Genomic DNA, 17,838 nt, shown 5'->3' with positions numbered 1-17,838 from the left:
TGAAATTTTTTCAAATTTCTGGTAAAGCCCCTATCTCCAATGTGGCTTTGTCCGTTAGTTCACTTCAAATTATAATCTTCACTTAAATTAACATTCTCTTGTTGGACTTGTAAGATGTTAAAAACCAAACTTTACTTTTTCATATGTTGCTTTTCATGGTAAAAACGTGTATTTGATGTTGAAAAACGATGAAATTAATTATAAAACTCTAATTATTAATTTAATAGATACGCTTCCACTAAAAATTTAAAAAATGACTGAAAAAACAACCGCCCAAAAGGTACCGGTGCCTTAGCAGTATAGGTCACCACGGTTCAAGAACCGCCGGTTCCCGGTTCGGAACCGCCGGTTCAGGTTCGAAAAAATACCGAACCTGAACCGGCCCGCCTAGGTTCCGGCGGTTCCGGTTCTTGAACCGGTTCGGACACAGTTCAACTCCGGTTCAAGACCGGCGGTCTCCAGACGGTTCCGGGCCGGTTCCGGTTTGGACTGCCGGTTCAAGTTTGTTTTTTTTTTTAATTTTTTTTTTAAAATCTATTCATTTATAGTACGTATTACAAATTACACCTTGTAGTTGTAGTCTTTTACTATCGAATAAATAAATAAAACGAGAATGACAATTGACAAATAGAGTAGAAGTCGACATTGGAGTTGGTCAATTGGAATTTTATTGATACAATTATACAAATTTGAACGATATGTCGATATTACAAATACAAATGTTAAAAATTGAAATTACAAAAGAGTCAAAAGACTTAATACATAACATAATACATGCTTGTTAGCTTGTATAACAATTTAAATAAAAAACTTGAAGTAAAAAACAATAAATTATAAATGTAAATAGATAGTATATATATATACTCTTAGTCGGCGAATGAGATGTTTCTAGATAACTAAATTGAGGATACCTTTAGCAATTCAACCTTAATTGTTGAGTTTAATTTAACCATCAACAATCATGGTAGAATTGTCAAAAGTCTCCCGAATTTAGTCTTATAGAGAAGTCTTATTCACCGATTAGAGTATATACAAATACAATTATATAATTGTATTTGTATATTTTAAAGTTGAAACAATTGAAAAAAAAAAAAAATCTGCCGGAACCGGTAAACCGCCGGTTACGGTTCTTCATTTCTTGAGAACCTGAACCGGCCCGTCGGAACCGCCGAAGCTTATCCGATTCCGAACTATCACCGCGGTTCCGATTCACGGTTCTGAACCGCCGGTGACGGTTCCGGGCCGGTTCAGTTTGGTGACCTCTACTTAGCAGTATGAAATGAAATTGACTTCAATTGAATTCTACCCGCAAAGATGTACTCCAATCAGTTTTAGAAGTCTGACCTCTTGGCATAACTCTCTTCCTCCACCAATATGAATCTCATTTTTTTTTATTGCAAAATTTAAGAAATGTTGAAAAAATTGAGTTAGAAAAACTTAGTTGAATATGAGTCTCACTTATCGAGTATATATTACTAGTTTCAAATTAAATGTTAATGAAATAAGTTAGTGAAATGTGTGGCCTATCAAGCTGCTAGTACAAGTCTACAGTTATTTGGTCCAGGAAATTATTTTATTATTGGGCTTAGTATAAACGAACATTTGTCATACAATATAATTCTGGGCATATACAGTTATTTGGACTAGGAAAATTTTAATATTGGATTCAACACACACTAACATTTATAAATAAAAGAGTGAACTACAAAAATAGTCCCTAGACTATGCATTTATCTCGCCTCCTTCCTTCCTTCTGCAAAAGTCGAGAAAACATCTCGACTCAAGAAAGAAATAAAAATGTCTTCGTTGTCTGATACAAAATCGAGTGATGGAGGAGGCGGGACTGGTTGTAGGTGGCTCCGATTTGAGTACGAAAATTGTTTGTGCCAGCAAAGAGCGATTCTCAAAATCGTTGTCGACCCAATAAAGGAATCTAATGGAATGTTGTATTTCGTTTGCGAGAAAAAGGGAAAGATTGGAGGCTGCAAGTATTTTCGGTGGTGTCATCCCAAGTGTGTGGATTTTGAAGGCTGCAATTACTTGGTTGAGCATGGTGGGCGTGAAGACAAAGTTGGAAGACAAGATGGAGTTGATTCTGAATTATCTCCAAATCGTGTTGAAGGTGGAAGTAAAGTTAAAGATTGTATTTTGGTGTTATTTGTTGGGTTTTCGTTGTTTGTTTCGTTTGTAGCCATTATGGTGAGTTTGATGAAGTAGGTTTTCACCCGTAGATTGCAGTTTATGGGAAAAAAATTTGGTGAAGTAGTGCGTGAAAGTTGCGTGAAGAATTATAGTGTTCAAATCAATGTAATTTGATTTTGATTTATGTGCTCTAAGTACCGAATCTTAAGTCTTAATTTTTGAAGTTTCAAGTTTGTTTCGGATATTTCTAAATTGAGTAATGAAATTAATCATGGCATGAGTGAATGGTTTTTTCTTCAATGGGTATGAAATGGATACGACATGTACTCATCGAAAAAAAAACAGTTCACTAGTTAGAGAATGGGCTGGAGATGTTACTGAAATGAATCTTGTTGAAATAATATCGGATGTAGTACTCGACTTAATCAACACAAATAATATCATATGAAGTACTAGGACAACAAGGAAGAAATAATATCATATTTGATACCCAATAAATAATATCATATTTGATACCTGATAGTTGTATCCGGTGTAGTCCCAAATTTAATATCATATTGGGTTTGAAGAAATATCAATTGCAGTCCCTAGTAGATAGGGATGTCAATCGGGCCGGCCCATCGGGTTTCGGGCCAATCGGATACGGGCTAATCGGGTTGTGATTTCTTTCGGGTTATTAAAGTTCAACCCTAACCCTAAAAGCTCGAGTTTCAGGCTAGCCCAGCGGGTTAATCGGGTTGCTACCGATAATATTAACATGCGATCAATCCAATAAAATTACTAATATTCATACAATGTAAAACATTTAATTGTGATATATTTGAGATATGTGCTTTAACTCAATCATAAACATGATCAAATACTAATATTTGAGATATTTCGTAGAATTTAAATGCATGTTTTAGAAATTTAAATATTTTTTTAGTGAATTTGAAGTTTTCAATTTATTTATCAATTATTATATTAATAAAAATTCTATATATAATTTGGTCGTCGCAAGACGGCTAATTGAATTGGCCTTGCAAATGGTGTATTTGATGAATGGCATTACAAATACTGAAACTTTATGATTTTGTTGGTGTAAATCACATACAATCTGTGTTTCTAACCTTCACTATTTGGGTTGCAACTCCTTTTTGTTTGTTTTTGCCCATAGAATAGAAAGGGATGTGCAGATCGATGATGATTTTGGTATGCATTTATGTAGGATTGCATGCATAACTTAGGAGTACTGATGTACTTAAACCTTCATATGTTAAAACTAATATCTTTTTGTGGCATCCACTATGGCCAGATTACTACTAGTATGCAGTATGATATTATTTTGTGTAGTAGTGTTTGCAATCTTCAGATATTAGTACCAAAGATGATATTATTCTCTGAAATGAATGTGACCGAGAATCTGATATTACAATTTCCCTTTGTACTAAAGATGATACTATTTTCAAAACCAAATATGCATTAGTTGATAAAGATGATATTATTTTCCAAACCAAATATGATATTAGTTTCGAACTGATATTGGTATTGTATATGATATGTCTAATTCGATCAGTACCCAGTGATCATCCAAATATGCGTTCAAATCATCCAACTTCCAACGAACTCATTGAACTTATTGAACCCTACATTATCAACCAATATAAACACCTACACAACCCAATACATACGCCTAAACACAAAAAAATGGAGAAAAGCAGAAATCCAAACACACACATTGGTGGAAAAAAGTCTGAAGAAAAGCTGAGAAGTATCTTTGCAAGGCTAAAGCGTCCCAAAATGCAAACGAAACTAGATTTCCAGCATTAGTTAATTGCCAGACGTTGGACATTTCGAGTGAAAATGCTTATTTCATACTTCTACTTCGGACAGAGTGGTTTTCATATTCTCTTTTTTATTCATAGAAAGAGTAAAAAAAATCAAACTAAAATATCACAACCTTCAAACCTTCAAAATTAATAAAATTCCCAACTTACACCTTACAAACACATAATCAAATAAAATTCACGCCAACATAATATTTCCCCAAAACTCACTAACTGCAGTCTATCTACCAAATCAACTTCGTCGGCCTCTCCCCCAACTCCCACCTTGGCGCCGAATCTGCCAAACCAAGATTTTTTTTTAATTTTTGTTATCACCTATCAAACTTAATTCTCTCTTCATCTTTTCACACTTTATTTTCTGTCTTACTTTACTTTCCACACTTAAACATTTAACACATTAAATTTTTAAATCTCGTGCCCATAAGAAATGCCCTTAATACAGGAGAATATCTCGGTCAAAATTCATGATGCTATTTATAAAATTTGAGTAATAAGTAGTATTACGAACTTTAGGTTTGGTCAAGGATATATACTATTCCATCGTTCAAATGTACTTGAATCGCATTGTTTTTTGGGTTGTTCTAAGTAGTTGAGTAATTTTTTTTTGACAAATTTTCTGTCTTCTCTCATACTTTACTCTCTCTTCATTCTCTTACTTTTTTCTCTTCATTTCTCTTATTCTACTTTTTTTATATATATATTTTGACTTTTAAATACCAATTTTTTAAATCCATTGTCCAAAAGAAATGTTTTAACTACCTTGGGTTAATATTTTCTTTTTAATTTTATTTAATGTAAATATGAGGATTATAAATCTTTTGAAACGATTGGTGTGTTTAGCTAAAGAGGAAGGTAGTTTAGGGTTCAATTTATGAAATTATATTTTGTGGCAAATGGACTCAGTAGCCAAACAGCCCCCAATAGCGCCGACTTCAAAGCCATCGATTTTCTATAAATAGGCCCTTCAACCCCCAATTCTCTTCTTTTGTTTCAGAGCCGCCTCCTCCTTCAGAGATGAGCGCAGCGTGAAAAAAATGCACCATTTTTCAAAAACCCAAAAAAACCAATTACTTAACTGAAACCGTGGAAATCTTGATTGTACTGAATAACCATATTTGTTTCTAATTTTGGATTTTTTAGCTAGCATCACAAATCCCAATCGAAAACCCTAGGGTACAATCTCCGGTGTCGCAATGGATCTGCGCTTCCCCTTCTCGCCGGCAGAGGTCGCGAAAGTCCGCCTTGTCCAATTCGGCATACTCAGCCCCGATGAGATTGTAATTCCCAACTATTCCAGTGTTTTGAGCTTTCAGGTTCAGTTTTAAGTGTGCGTTATTGAGTTGGAATCGGTTGGTGATGGAATCCTGTTTTATTGTGTGTTTTGTAGAGACAAATGTCGGTTGTGCATATAGAGCACAGCGAGACGACGGAAAGAGGCAAGCCGAAGATCGGTGGTTTGAGCGACCCGCGTTTGGGGACGATTGATCGAAAGATGAAGTGCGAGACTTGTATGGCCAACATGGCTGACTGTCCTGGTCATTTTGGTCACCTTGAGCTCGCAAAACCTATGTTTCACATTGGGTTCATGAAGATTGTGCTCAGTATTCTCCGCAGTGTCTGCTTCAATTGCTCCAAGATTTTAGCTGATGAGGTATTATACATTGCCCAAGTAGCTAGATTGAAGTTTATGGATGGTGGGGCGCCTTCTGTTTAACTAGTAGTACGAATTTGTATACTATATTTCCTGGCCTGAGTAGCATACTGTGACTTTTTTACGATTGGTGTAGCATATGCTGGAGTAGCGGAAAATGATAGTTTCATGTATATACTCGGATACTAGTGTGTCAGACTTCGGTCTTATTCCTTTTGAAATTGAAAGGATAGTAAGACTTCTGCATGGCAATAATCCAATTTTAGGCTGTCTTCCATAACCGTGTTACTTTTATAGAGATGCATATTGGTAAACTAGAAGCAGTTTGAGGCATTTTATGATCTAGATGCATCTCCGAGTCCCTAGGCTAGGAGCTTGCTGTCTGTAAAAGAGTAATTTTTGTTAGTGCCTGAATATTATACTTATCAGATCTCATGGTTACAAAATTACTCGCAACTATCATTTTCTTTTGCAATATATTTTAATCCTCTTTAATCTTTCTAGGAGGAACCAAAGTTCAAGCAAGCAATGAGAATTAGAAACCCTAAAAATAGGTTAAAGAAGATATTAGATGCCTGCAAAAACAAATCCAAATGTGAAGGAGGTGATGAGATTGATGTACGAGATCAAGATTCTGATGAACCTGTGAAGAAGTCTCGGGGTGGATGTGGTGCTCAGCAACCAAAGATTTCTATAGATGGGATGAAGATGGTTGCTGAATACAAGGCTCAGAAGAAGAAAAGTGATGATCAGGATCAGATGCCTGAACCTGTTGAAAGGAAACAACAACTCTCTGCGGAGAAGGTATCGTGTATCATAAATCTCCAGAGAATGGGGAAATTCAAACTTTCATTCTAACCTGAATAATTTGATAGGATGGTTCATGTGTTAATCCCAACAATCTCTATTTCTTTTTTGTTTCAGGTGCTTAGCATATTGAAGAGAATTACTGATGAAGATTGTCAGTTGTTGGGCTTGAATCCAAAATATGCTCGCCCTGACTGGATGATTCTTCAAGTTCTTCCAATCCCTCCTCCTCCAGTTAGGCCTTCTGTGATGATGGATACTTCTTCCCGGAGCGAGGCATGTCTTCTCCTTTAGATCTATGCAATTTATGGGACTTAAATTAACCCTAATTGGTAGACTTCTTTAGCGTTCCTATGGGTCAGTTCAGTGTGTCAGGTTCTGCTCAATGAAAACTGATCAAGTCAATTATTTGCAAGGTTCCTCAGATTGCTGCTTTTAACTTGCAGGAGGATCTAATGTTTGAGTCAATTTATGCAGGATGATTTAACTCATCAACTGGCCATGATCATTAGGCACAATGAGAATTTAAAGAGGCAGGAGCGGAATGGGGCTCCTGCACACATCATCTCAGAGTTTGCACAGTTGCTGCAGTTTCATGTGGCTACATACTTTGACAATGATTTACCTGGTCAACCAAGAGTATGGTTATTTTTTTTTTCCAGTATATTGAGACTGTGGATGCAGGTCATAAAACACCATTTGTCTAACGAGTGAAGTATCTCTATATACTTCAGGCTACCCAAAGATCTGGCAGACCCATTAAATCAATATGTAGTAGGCTCAAGGCAAAAGAAGGTAGGATAAGAGGCAACTTGATGGGTAAGCGGGTAGATTTTTCGGCTCGGACTGTGATCACACCTGACCCAACAATCAACATTGACCAGCTGGGTGTGCCTTGGAGTATTGCCTTAAATCTTACATATCCTGAAACTGTAACTCCATATAACATTGAAAGGTTACCATTCTTGCCATATTTCTTGATATTGATCATTCTATACTTTTTGGTAATTCGTTTTAACCAGATCTTGACATTGAAAATAGATTGAAAGAGCTTGTGGAATATGGACCCCATCCTCCCCCTGGTAAAACTGGCGCAAAATATATTATTAGGGATGATGGACAGAGGCTTGATCTCCGGTACTTGAAAAAGAGCAGTGATCAGCATCTGGAACTTGGATACAAGGTGAGACACCCAGCAATATAATTGAGAATGATCAAGCAGTGGATTCCTTATGACACCTGATTTTTTTTATTTGATGGTATAGGTTGAGCGACACTTAAATGATGGAGACTTTGTCCTGTTCAATCGGCAACCGAGTCTCCATAAAATGTCCATTATGGGCCACAGAATCAAGATTATGCCTTATTCAACTTTCCGCTTAAATTTATCTGTCACTTCACCCTACAATGCTGATTTTGATGGAGATGAAATGAATATGCACGTGCCTCAGTCATTTGAAACTAGAGCCGAAGTTTTGGAACTAATGATGGTTCCAAAATGTATTGTGTCACCTCAAGCCAATCGACCTGTAATGGGAATTGTGCAGGATTCACTATTAGGTTGTCGCAAAATTACTAAGAGAGATACATTTATTGAGAAGGTAGCATCTGATGTTCTTTTATGTGAATTTTAGGTAAATGTTCTGTGTATATTCAGTCTGAAATCCCTGTCTATGTGCAGGATGTTTTTATGAATATCCTAATGTGGTGGGAGGATTTTGACGGCAAAGTACCTGCTCCAACAATTCTGAAACCTAAGCCTCTTTGGACTGGGAAACAAGTATTTAATTTAATCATACCAAGACAGATAAATCTATTAAGGTATTCAGCATGGCATCAAGAAACTGAAAAGGGATTTATTACTCCGGGAGATACTCAAGTACGTATAGAAAAAGGGGAGTTACTTTCAGGCACCCTATGCAAGAAAACACTCGGGTCATCTAGTGGAAGTCTCATACATGTTATTTGGTACGTTTTTTAAGGCATTTCTTAGCACTATACTACCATTTCAGTATTTGATGGGTTTTGAAATTGAAGCTATTGTTTCTCAAACACACCCGCCCAACTTATGAATATGTATGAATTGGGGGTGATTGGGGTCCACATACTGAAGATTCAAGTAGCATACTGTCAAAATGGGGAGAGTTGGGTTGGGTCAAATGGTGGTCATCAACATGTTTTGTTCAACTCGAAATTTAAGAGCAAATACATAACTTTCACTTTTATAGTCTTAAAAATCATGATATCTTAACTTGGTCCATTGCACTAGGGTCAAAGGGACAACAGCCAAATGCATGTAAAGAAATTAAAGGAAGCTGGTGTCTACTTTTTTTTTTATATCCGATCTCACAATATGTTGATTGAAGAAGTAATGCTTTGTTTTAAAAAGAACTTCCTTGAATTGCCAATAAATCCCCTTTTCTCTTTTCAACACCAAAAAAAAGTCTCCTTTTGGGACTAAACTACATGCTTTTCAATAGCAGGCAATGGACTCTATCCGTCTCCATGCTTGCACTCTCGTAGATGACAGAAAAATAAATGCCTTTGTCAAGAAAGTGTGTTCCTTAATCCCTTTGGAAATGGTTAAAAAGTGGGCGGTTAATTTTCTCCAAAAGTTTAGAACTACAAGAGGATCTTGTTGGTGAACTCTGTAGTTCCCTAACAATTCAGCTTTTGTATACGCCAATCTTCTTCCACTTTTATTAGCTCCTGTGTTGAATATTATAGCATGTGACATCAAAACATATGACATAGTCCATGAAATCATGAGTCCATAATAATCGAGTTAAAGCTCATGAAAGATTATTTTTTCTTATTTATGTGTTTAATAAAGTATACTGATCTCAGGGAAGAAGTTGGTCCAGATGCCGCACGGAAATTTTTGGGACATACACAATGGCTTGTCAATTATTGGCTTTTGCAGAATGCTTTTAGCATGGGAATTGGTGATACCATTGCTGATCATGATACAATGACAAAGATCTCTGAAACTATTAACACAGCTAAGAATGAGGTGAATGAGCTTATCAGGGCTGCACAAGAAAAGCAATTGGAGGCTGAGCCAGGAAGAACAATGATGGAATCGTTTGAGAACAGAGTTAACCAGGTTTGTTGAAACATGTGATTTCCTTGCTGCAGCCTGATGAATCCTGATATATGTTTTGTGCCTTCAGGTGTTGAATAAGGCTCGTGATGATGCTGGAAGCAGTGCTCAGAAGAGCTTGGCAGAAAGTAACAACCTCAAAGCTATGGTCACTGCAGGATCTAAGGGAAGTTTCATCAATATTTCTCAGATGACCGCGTGTGTGGGCCAGCAGAATGTTGAAGGCAAGCGGATTCCTTTTGGTTTTGTGGATCGCACACTTCCACACTTCACCAAAGATGATTATGGTCCAGAGAGTCGTGGTTTTGTGGAGAACTCATATCTCCGAGGGCTGTCTCCTCAAGAGTTCTTTTTCCATGCCATGGGTGGTAGGGAAGGTCTCATTGACACTGCAGTGAAAACTTCTGAGACTGGATATATTCAGAGGCGACTGGTGAAGGCTATGGAAGATATCATGGTTAAGTATGATGGGACTGTTAGAAATTCCTTAGGTGATGTCATTCAGTTTCTGTATGGGGAAGATGGTATGGATGCAGTTTGGATCGAATCACAACCTTTAGAATCACTGAAGTTGAAGAAATTGGATTTCAGTGACATGTACAAATATGAGATTGATCACCCAAATTGGAATCCTAATTATATGTTGCCTGAAGCTGTGGAAGATCTGAAAACGATTCGCGAAATCCGCAGTGTGTTTGATGCAGAGGTTCAGAAACTTGAAGCTGATAGGTATCTACTTGGAACAGAGATTGCCACCACCGGTGACAATTCTTGGCCCCTCCCTGTTAACATCAAGAGGCTTGTTTTGAATGCACAGAAGACCTTTAGAGTTGATTTCCGGAGACCCTCTGATATTCATCCAATGGAGATTGTAGAAGCTGTTGATAAGTTGCAAGAAAGGCTTAAGGTGGTTGTTGGTGATGATTATCTGAGTTTGGAAGCACAGAAGAATGCTACTCTTTTCTTCAACATATTGCTTCGTAGTGCTTTAGCAAGCAAAAGGGTACTGAAGGAGTACAGACTTACCCGTGAGGCTTTTGACTGGGTAATTGGCGAGATAGAATCTCGTTTTCTTCAGTCACTTGTTGCTGCTGGAGAAATGATAGGATGTGTTGCTGCACAATCCATTGGTGAACCTGCTACACAGATGACTCTCAATACATTTCACTATGCTGGTGTGAGTGCTAAGAATGTTACTTTAGGTGTACCAAGGTTGAGGGAGATTATTAATGTTGCTAAGAAAATTAAAACACCCTCTCTCTCGGTATACCTGAAGCCTGGTGTAAGCAAAACTAAGGAGAAGGCCAAAAATGTCCAGTGCGCTCTGGAGTATACAACTTTGCGGAGTGTAACACAAGCAACAGAGGTATGGTACGATCCAGATCCTACGAGCACTATTATTGAGGAAGATGTTGAATTTGTGAAGTCTTACTATGAGATGCCAGATGAAGTGATTGACCCTGACAAAGTCTCTCCGTGGCTGCTTCGCATAGAGTTAAACAGAGAAATGATGGTGGATAAGAAACTCAGCATGGCTGATATTGCAGAGAAGATTACTGCCGAATTTGATGATGATCTGTCATGCATATTTAATGATGATAATGCTGAAAAGCTTATCCTTCGTATTCGTATTATGAATGAGGAAGCCCCTAAGGGTGAGTTAAATGATGAATCGGCTGAGGATGATGTTTTCCTGAAAAAGATTGAGGGTAACATGCTCACAGAAATGGCTCTTCGGGGAATACCAGATATCAATAAGGTGTTCATAAAGAATGGCAAGGTGAATAAGTTTGATGAAAATGAAGGTTTTAAGGCTGAGAATGAATGGATGCTTGACACAGAAGGTGTTAATCTTTTAGCTGTCATTTGCCATGAAGATGTAGATGCAAGTAGGACAACAAGCAATCACTTGATTGAAGTTATTGAAGTTCTTGGCATCGAGGCAGTTCGCAAAGCATTGCTTGATGAGCTGCGTGTTGTCATATCATTTGATGGGTCTTATGTTAACTATAGACATTTGGCAATATTGTGTGATACCATGACATATCGTGGTCACTTGATGGCTATCACTCGTCATGGTATTAATCGCAATGATACTGGCCCCATGATGAGATGTTCCTTTGAAGAAACAGTGGACATTCTACTTGATGCTGCTGTGTATGCAGAAACTGATTACCTCAGGGGTGTCACTGAGAATATCATGTTAGGTCAGCTTGCACCTATTGGCACAGGTGATTGTGCCTTGTATATGAACGAAGAGATGCTAAAACAAGCTATTGAGATCCCTCTGCCCAGTTATATGGAAGGTGGTCTGGAGTTTGGCATGACTCCTGGCCGTTCGCCTATATCAGGGACCCCATATCATGATGGCATGATGTCACCAAATTATATGCTGAGTCCAAATCTTCGATTATCTCCTGTTTCTGATGCTCAGTTTTCTCCATATGTGGGTGGGATGGCATTTTCTCCCACGTCCTCTCCAGGGTACAGCCCTTCATCTCCCGGATACAGCCCTTCATCTCCTGGATACAGCCCTACTTCTCCTGGTTACAGCCCTACTTCCCCTGGTTACAGCCCTACTTCCCCTACATATAGTCCTAGTTCTCCTGGATATAGCCCTACAAGCCCTGCATATTCTCCCACCAGCCCATCTTATTCGCCAACATCCCCTTCCTACAGCCCTACATCTCCCAGCTACAGCCCAACATCTCCCAGCTACAGCCCAACTTCTCCGAGCTACAGCCCAACTTCTCCAGCATACAGCCCAACGTCACCTGCGTACAGCCCAACGTCTCCAGCTTACAGCCCCACATCACCCTCGTACAGCCCCACCTCACCCTCGTACAGCCCCACCTCACCCTCGTACAGCCCCACCTCACCCTCGTACAGCCCTACCTCACCCTCGTACAGCCCTACCTCACCCTCATACAGCCCCACCTCACCCTCATACAGCCCCACCTCACCTGCCTACAGCCCTACTTCACCTGGATACAGTCCCACCTCACCAACCTACAGTCCAACCTCACCAAGTTACAATCCTTCAGCAAGGTACAGCCCTTCACAGGCATATTCACCAACAAGTCCAAAAATCACACCTTCAAGTCCATACAGTCCATCTTCTCCAAGTTACAGGTAACTTCTGATAAACCTTATTTAAATGTTTGCTCTTCAAGATTGCTAACAGATATAGGCTTGCCTAAATGTATTAGACAATGCTTCTATCCTGGATTGTCCACATGAGAAACTGGGTAAATTGTTGCCTCGAATTTATTTGGTGGTGCCTTAGTAGAAAAGTGAGTTTTCTTGGAGGATAAATCATAATCACTAGTAACTGGCTTTTCAGTATTCTCATGGGATCATATTCTTTTTAGAACAACTCATAGTTAATTATCATGGTTGATTACACAGGTTGACCCCTGCTTTGTTTTGTTCTCTTTTGTTTTATTTTCCTGACAATATGGGATGTATTCTAAATTAGTGAAACTCTCTTTCAAATACTACTGTTATTTAGTGAAATTTGAACTCCCTTTCAAATGCTACCGTAATTTAGTGAAATTTGATTTGTGGCCTGACAATATATATTTTTTTGTATTGCAGCCCAACATCACCATCATATTCTCCTTCTAGTCCAAGTTACAGTCCAAGCAGGTATATTCATCATTGCTTACTTTGTTCCATCCCGTTTTCAGCATACTTAACCATGTTGGTACAGATTGCTTTCTGTGAGTGTATTGTTCACATTACTAGTGTAAATGAACTAACAATTGGAAAGTGGAATTAAATGGGACACTCTAATCCAATTATTACCGAATGGTAATTACTGGATTAGCCTTGACACAAAATCATAAAAGAGATCCAATCTGGCTTCCAACATAACACCAATTCAACTGTTTTACATGAATACTACCTCCGTCCCATTATAGGAGTCCACATCTGACTCAGCATGGATTTTAAGAAATGTAAAGAAAAGTGGGTTGAAAAAGTTAGTGGAGTATGGATCCCACTTTTATATAGTATTAGTCTTATAATGAATGTGAGTGAAATGAGTTAGTGGAATGTGGGGATTGCTTACCATTTATAGTAAAAGTGAAAATGGACTCTTATTATGGGACGGACTAAAATGGCGAAAGTGTACTCTTATTGTGGGACGGAGGTAGTATTGTATCCCTTTGTTTGGCATCCAAAAGAACCCTATCTATAACAACTACCAAAAACGTTTATCGTCGGGGTATGTTGGTGGATCTTAGTACTGTTCTTGACTTATTGTTTATGATTGATTCATAGGAGTCAATTATATATATATCTAACCTCCTTCCTCAACATGTTATCTTTACATGACTGATACTGTTACTATTATTTAAACATTGTTAGTACATTAAAGCACTTCACAATTAGCTCCAGGCTTCTGGTGAATACTTTTGCCACAAGCATAAACCTACACTGCAATATTGTTTACAGAATGAACTTTCCAACTAACTGGTGAAATGTGATTTTTTAGCCCATACAGTTCAGGAGGAAATGCAGGCTATAGTCCAAGCTCTCCACAGTATAGGTGAGTGCCTAAATAGTCACTGTAAGATCAAATGCTATTTGAACTTATTGGAGTCTGTTGTGCTCATACGATTTTTCTTTGTTTGGCTCGTCTCCAGCCCCAGCGGTGGATACTCCCCCAGTGCGCCAGGGTACTCCCCATCATCTGCCAGCCAATTCTCTACCCAAATGGATGACAAAGATAACAAGAGTGTGAAGGATGACAAGGGCAATCAATAAATTGCAGTAAGGTTTCTTGACCTTGTGAATTCTTGATCCTATACGTTTTTTTTGGTTATAGGAGAATATTATCCATACATATGAATGCCATTTTGCCGAGTTGCAGGCCATTACCACTTGGATATTTAACATTTATGATTTCGGATTCATCTCTACTTGTATATCTAAGATTTGTTGTCTTGGTGAATCTCTTACTTTTGAGTACATAATTGTGTTAACAGACAGCTAAGAATCTATAATCAGCTTCATTTGTTGCAGGTATTTTGGCATTTCTCTAGCATTGTGTCTCCAAGTTTACCGGTTCAAGTGTGTGTATGTATGAGCCAAATATGTTGGTGATCGCCCGCTCTGATAGCGAGATTGATTGCTACAGTTATTTGCCTAGCTCTGCTGTAATTGTAAGAGAACAAATGTTCAAATTTGAATCTATAGTGGATCTCTCTGTGATTTTATTGGGAACACTTTTCCTACAAAATCAGTAGAAACATTATTTTAGGAGAATCATACTTAAATTTAGGTTGCACGTAAAGCATTTATTTTAACTAAATTCATTGTACTGGAAGCTGTGATATGTGGCTTCTCAACTAATCCTAAGTCGATTTGGATTTGCAACTTTGTTTGTTTGAAACCGTGGTCTTGTCGGTATCGATTCAAATGAAAGTTATGATCTCACTGTTGAATGAATATTGTTTTAAACTTAAAACCTTTGGATTTGCATAGTTTTTGGATCTTTTGGCTTATTTAATTTGGCGCATGCTATACGATTGGTTATTTAATTTGGCGCATGCTATACGATTGGTTAAAAGATTCTCTGGATTGATGTTAATGGTGGACGACATTGATTTTAATACATAATTAATTAATTAAGAGAGTGCCAAGCAGAAAATTGGTTGGAGTATTATTACTAATAAAGGTGATTGAAGTGTATTATTACAAAATACATTCTATATGTAGTTCATCCAAAAAGGAAAAAGTACACTAAATATCATATTTAAGCTAGTACAAAGTTCATTAAAGATATCTATATGAAAGTGACCAATCTTTGTAATTACGATATCTCATTCCATCAATCGAAAGAGAGCATTATTTGCCCAAAGGAAAGAGGTTGCGCAGAAGGTCATTGAGATAGCTTTAGGCATGGTCCAATCATATTGGGCGATAGTGAAAACTTATCAATAATGTGAAGATGAGCGTGAAGATTAAACGTGATTTGGCGTATCCAGAGTTTTTGATTTGGGGTACGAATTATATAACAAATAATTATTATAAATAAAGTAATATTGACTATAAAAATAATTTAAATAGTAAGAATTTTTTTATATGAAGTACGAGTTGTATTAAAAATAATACTCCATCCATCCCACTTTAGGAGTCTCGGTTTACCATTTTAGTCCGTCCTATATTAGGAGTTTCGGTGACAATAGGCCCTATATTTCACTAACCTTATTTCATTCACACTTTATTATAAGATTATTATATAAAAATGGGACCCACATTCCACTATCATTTTTCACCAACTTTTCTTTATATTTTTTAAAACGCATACCAAATTCAAATGGAACTCCTAAAGTGGGACGGAGAAGTATTACCTAAAATGTTAAAAATAAGAATTTCATATTAAAAGATAAAAGCAATAAAAAAAACTAGTAAGATTTTTTTTATTTGAAGTACGAGTTACGTTTCTTAAAATGATAAAAAAATAGATTATCAATATAATATATGAAGCAATTAAAATAAATGAAATAACAAACATAATAGGGAAAATCAAAATAATTAAAGTATAGTAAACGATCCTAATATGTATAAAATAAAACAGGAGCGCAAACTAAACATTAATTACTGGAGTACGAAAATGTTAGTAGGAGTGCAAATAATTAACTAACTAAAAAAACTAACAAAAATGAAAATGTTACCACTGGAGCACCACGCTTTGATGTAGTATTGAATTTTGGGGTTGTTCCCACTTGCATACGCCGTTGGGAATCGCCCGAGACAGTGCAACTCAAGGTGCTGTACCTCAATTCTTGTTGGAATCTATGCCCGGTCAATGGACTTTGACCAATTATAATTTCAATGAGACATTTAATTTTGTAAAATTAAATGATATAGTATCGATCTACGTTCGGAGTAGATGACCGTGGTATATTTATTTTCTCAAATCCGATTCCCGGTGAGTGAGAAATAATTGTTTAAAGTTGTGCAAAAATTGCAAACTTAATAAGCTATGAGAGGAGATTAGGGAATAATTAAGAGAGTTAATTATCCCACATTGAAAGTTTCAACCTTATTAAACTAGTATTTAATAAGAAGGATTATTACATGTAATAATTATAGTGGACTAAGATGGGTTGTAAGAGCCCACACGCGCGCACCGCCCGCCCCGCCGCGAGCCGCGTGCCGCGCGCCCGTGCCCTTGTCCTTGGACTTGGACTTGGACTTGGCAATTGGTCTTTGGGCTGTTCTTTGGCCTGGTCGTGGGCTTGGTCCTTGGGCCTAGTTGCGGGCTTGGCCCAAGTCTAGTGGGTCTAGTTCTTTTTAGACCACCACCGTTTCCACGTCAGCGAGCCAAGCGGGATGCCACCTCGTCGGTATGACGCGGTAAGCCAACGTGGCTGACACGTGAGAGTCCACGTCGTGAACGAATCTAGAAGCTTCTAGACTCAGCCTCTCTAGCTCTGAGCGTGTAACGGCTCGTAACGCCCGAACGTTACAGCTCGTAACCGACGACCGTTACGGTCTGGCATTGATGACAGCCATCAAGGCTGCGTTGACCCCTACAGTGGACTGAGCCTATAAATTGGCTAGCCATTCTAGCATTCTACACATCAGAAAACTAGAATACACTCCGCATCATACACTCTCTTCTCCCTCTGCATTGTTCTTCTTTCGAAGCTCCGCCCTCTCCTCCATCCAAGTTCGCCGGAGCTCTGGCCGATAGCGGCGCTGCTTCATCGAGACGTAGCCGTTTTATCTTTGGGGACGAAACGCCAATCCGAAGAGCACTACCGGGCGTATCTCGTCTTGCGGAAAGAGGCCTCCTCGACTCGGCTATTTCCTTTTACGGTTCATTAGTTTCGAATTTTCCGTTGTAATTTTCGTTTCAGTTCTTCTTGTATTCCTTCTTGTAATCCCTAAATCTCCAACAAGTCGCAAGACGAGATATAACTTGCTTTTGAAGGGATCTGGACCTAAAACTGAACCTAAACCTTTCGAAACTATAATCACCTTTGCTGGAGATGTCGACTGAATCCAACACCGCCGCTTCCACCACTCCGGCCACCACCGCCGCCATCATTTCCTCCACCATGGCATCCACCACGATGATGCCAACTCCCGGGCTCTATCCATCTTCATCAACAACCCCTTGGGTGCATACTACTACCCAGGGGCTCACTGGTGGATCTACCTCGAGTGGGTCGGTTGGTTCCACATTTAGTGGTTCCTTCGGATCCTTCAATGGATCGAGTGTCGGGGCCTTCGGGTCTCACACGAATGCGGGGACCTTCGAGTCTCACGCGACTGCTGGGGCCTTCGGGTCT

General features: G+C 38.4%; 1 protein-coding gene across 2 annotated transcripts; it reads left to right on the top strand.

Moving 5' to 3' along the window:
• Positions 1-4,970: 4,970 nt before the first annotated feature.
• Positions 4,971-14,758, top strand: LOC125222470 (DNA-directed RNA polymerase II subunit RPB1). Of its 2 annotated transcripts, none has more exons than XM_048125108.1 (15): positions 4,971-5,245; positions 5,356-5,619; positions 6,124-6,423; positions 6,544-6,702; positions 6,904-7,065; positions 7,161-7,381; positions 7,468-7,609; positions 7,692-8,027; positions 8,108-8,394; positions 9,274-9,532; positions 9,600-12,661; positions 13,127-13,177; positions 14,028-14,081; positions 14,179-14,305; positions 14,558-14,758. In XM_048125108.1, the coding sequence occupies exons 1-14, from the start codon at positions 5,162-5,164 to the stop codon at positions 14,297-14,299; spliced, it is 5,502 nt and encodes a 1,833-aa protein (XP_047981065.1). In that variant the 5' UTR covers positions 4,971-5,161; the 3' UTR covers positions 14,300-14,305; positions 14,558-14,758. The 2 variants fall into 2 exon arrangements, with proteins under 2 accessions (XP_047981065.1, XP_047981066.1); XM_048125109.1 differs by having other exon boundaries at positions 14,543-14,758.
• The last annotated feature ends 3,080 nt before the right edge of the window (positions 14,759-17,838 follow it).

This window comes from Salvia hispanica, chromosome 4 (genome assembly GCF_023119035.1).
Source record: "Salvia hispanica cultivar TCC Black 2014 chromosome 4, UniMelb_Shisp_WGS_1.0, whole genome shotgun sequence".
NCBI lineage: Eukaryota > Viridiplantae > Streptophyta > Magnoliopsida > Lamiales > Lamiaceae > Salvia > Salvia hispanica.
This window is presented reverse-complemented; position numbering and strand designations above follow the sequence as displayed.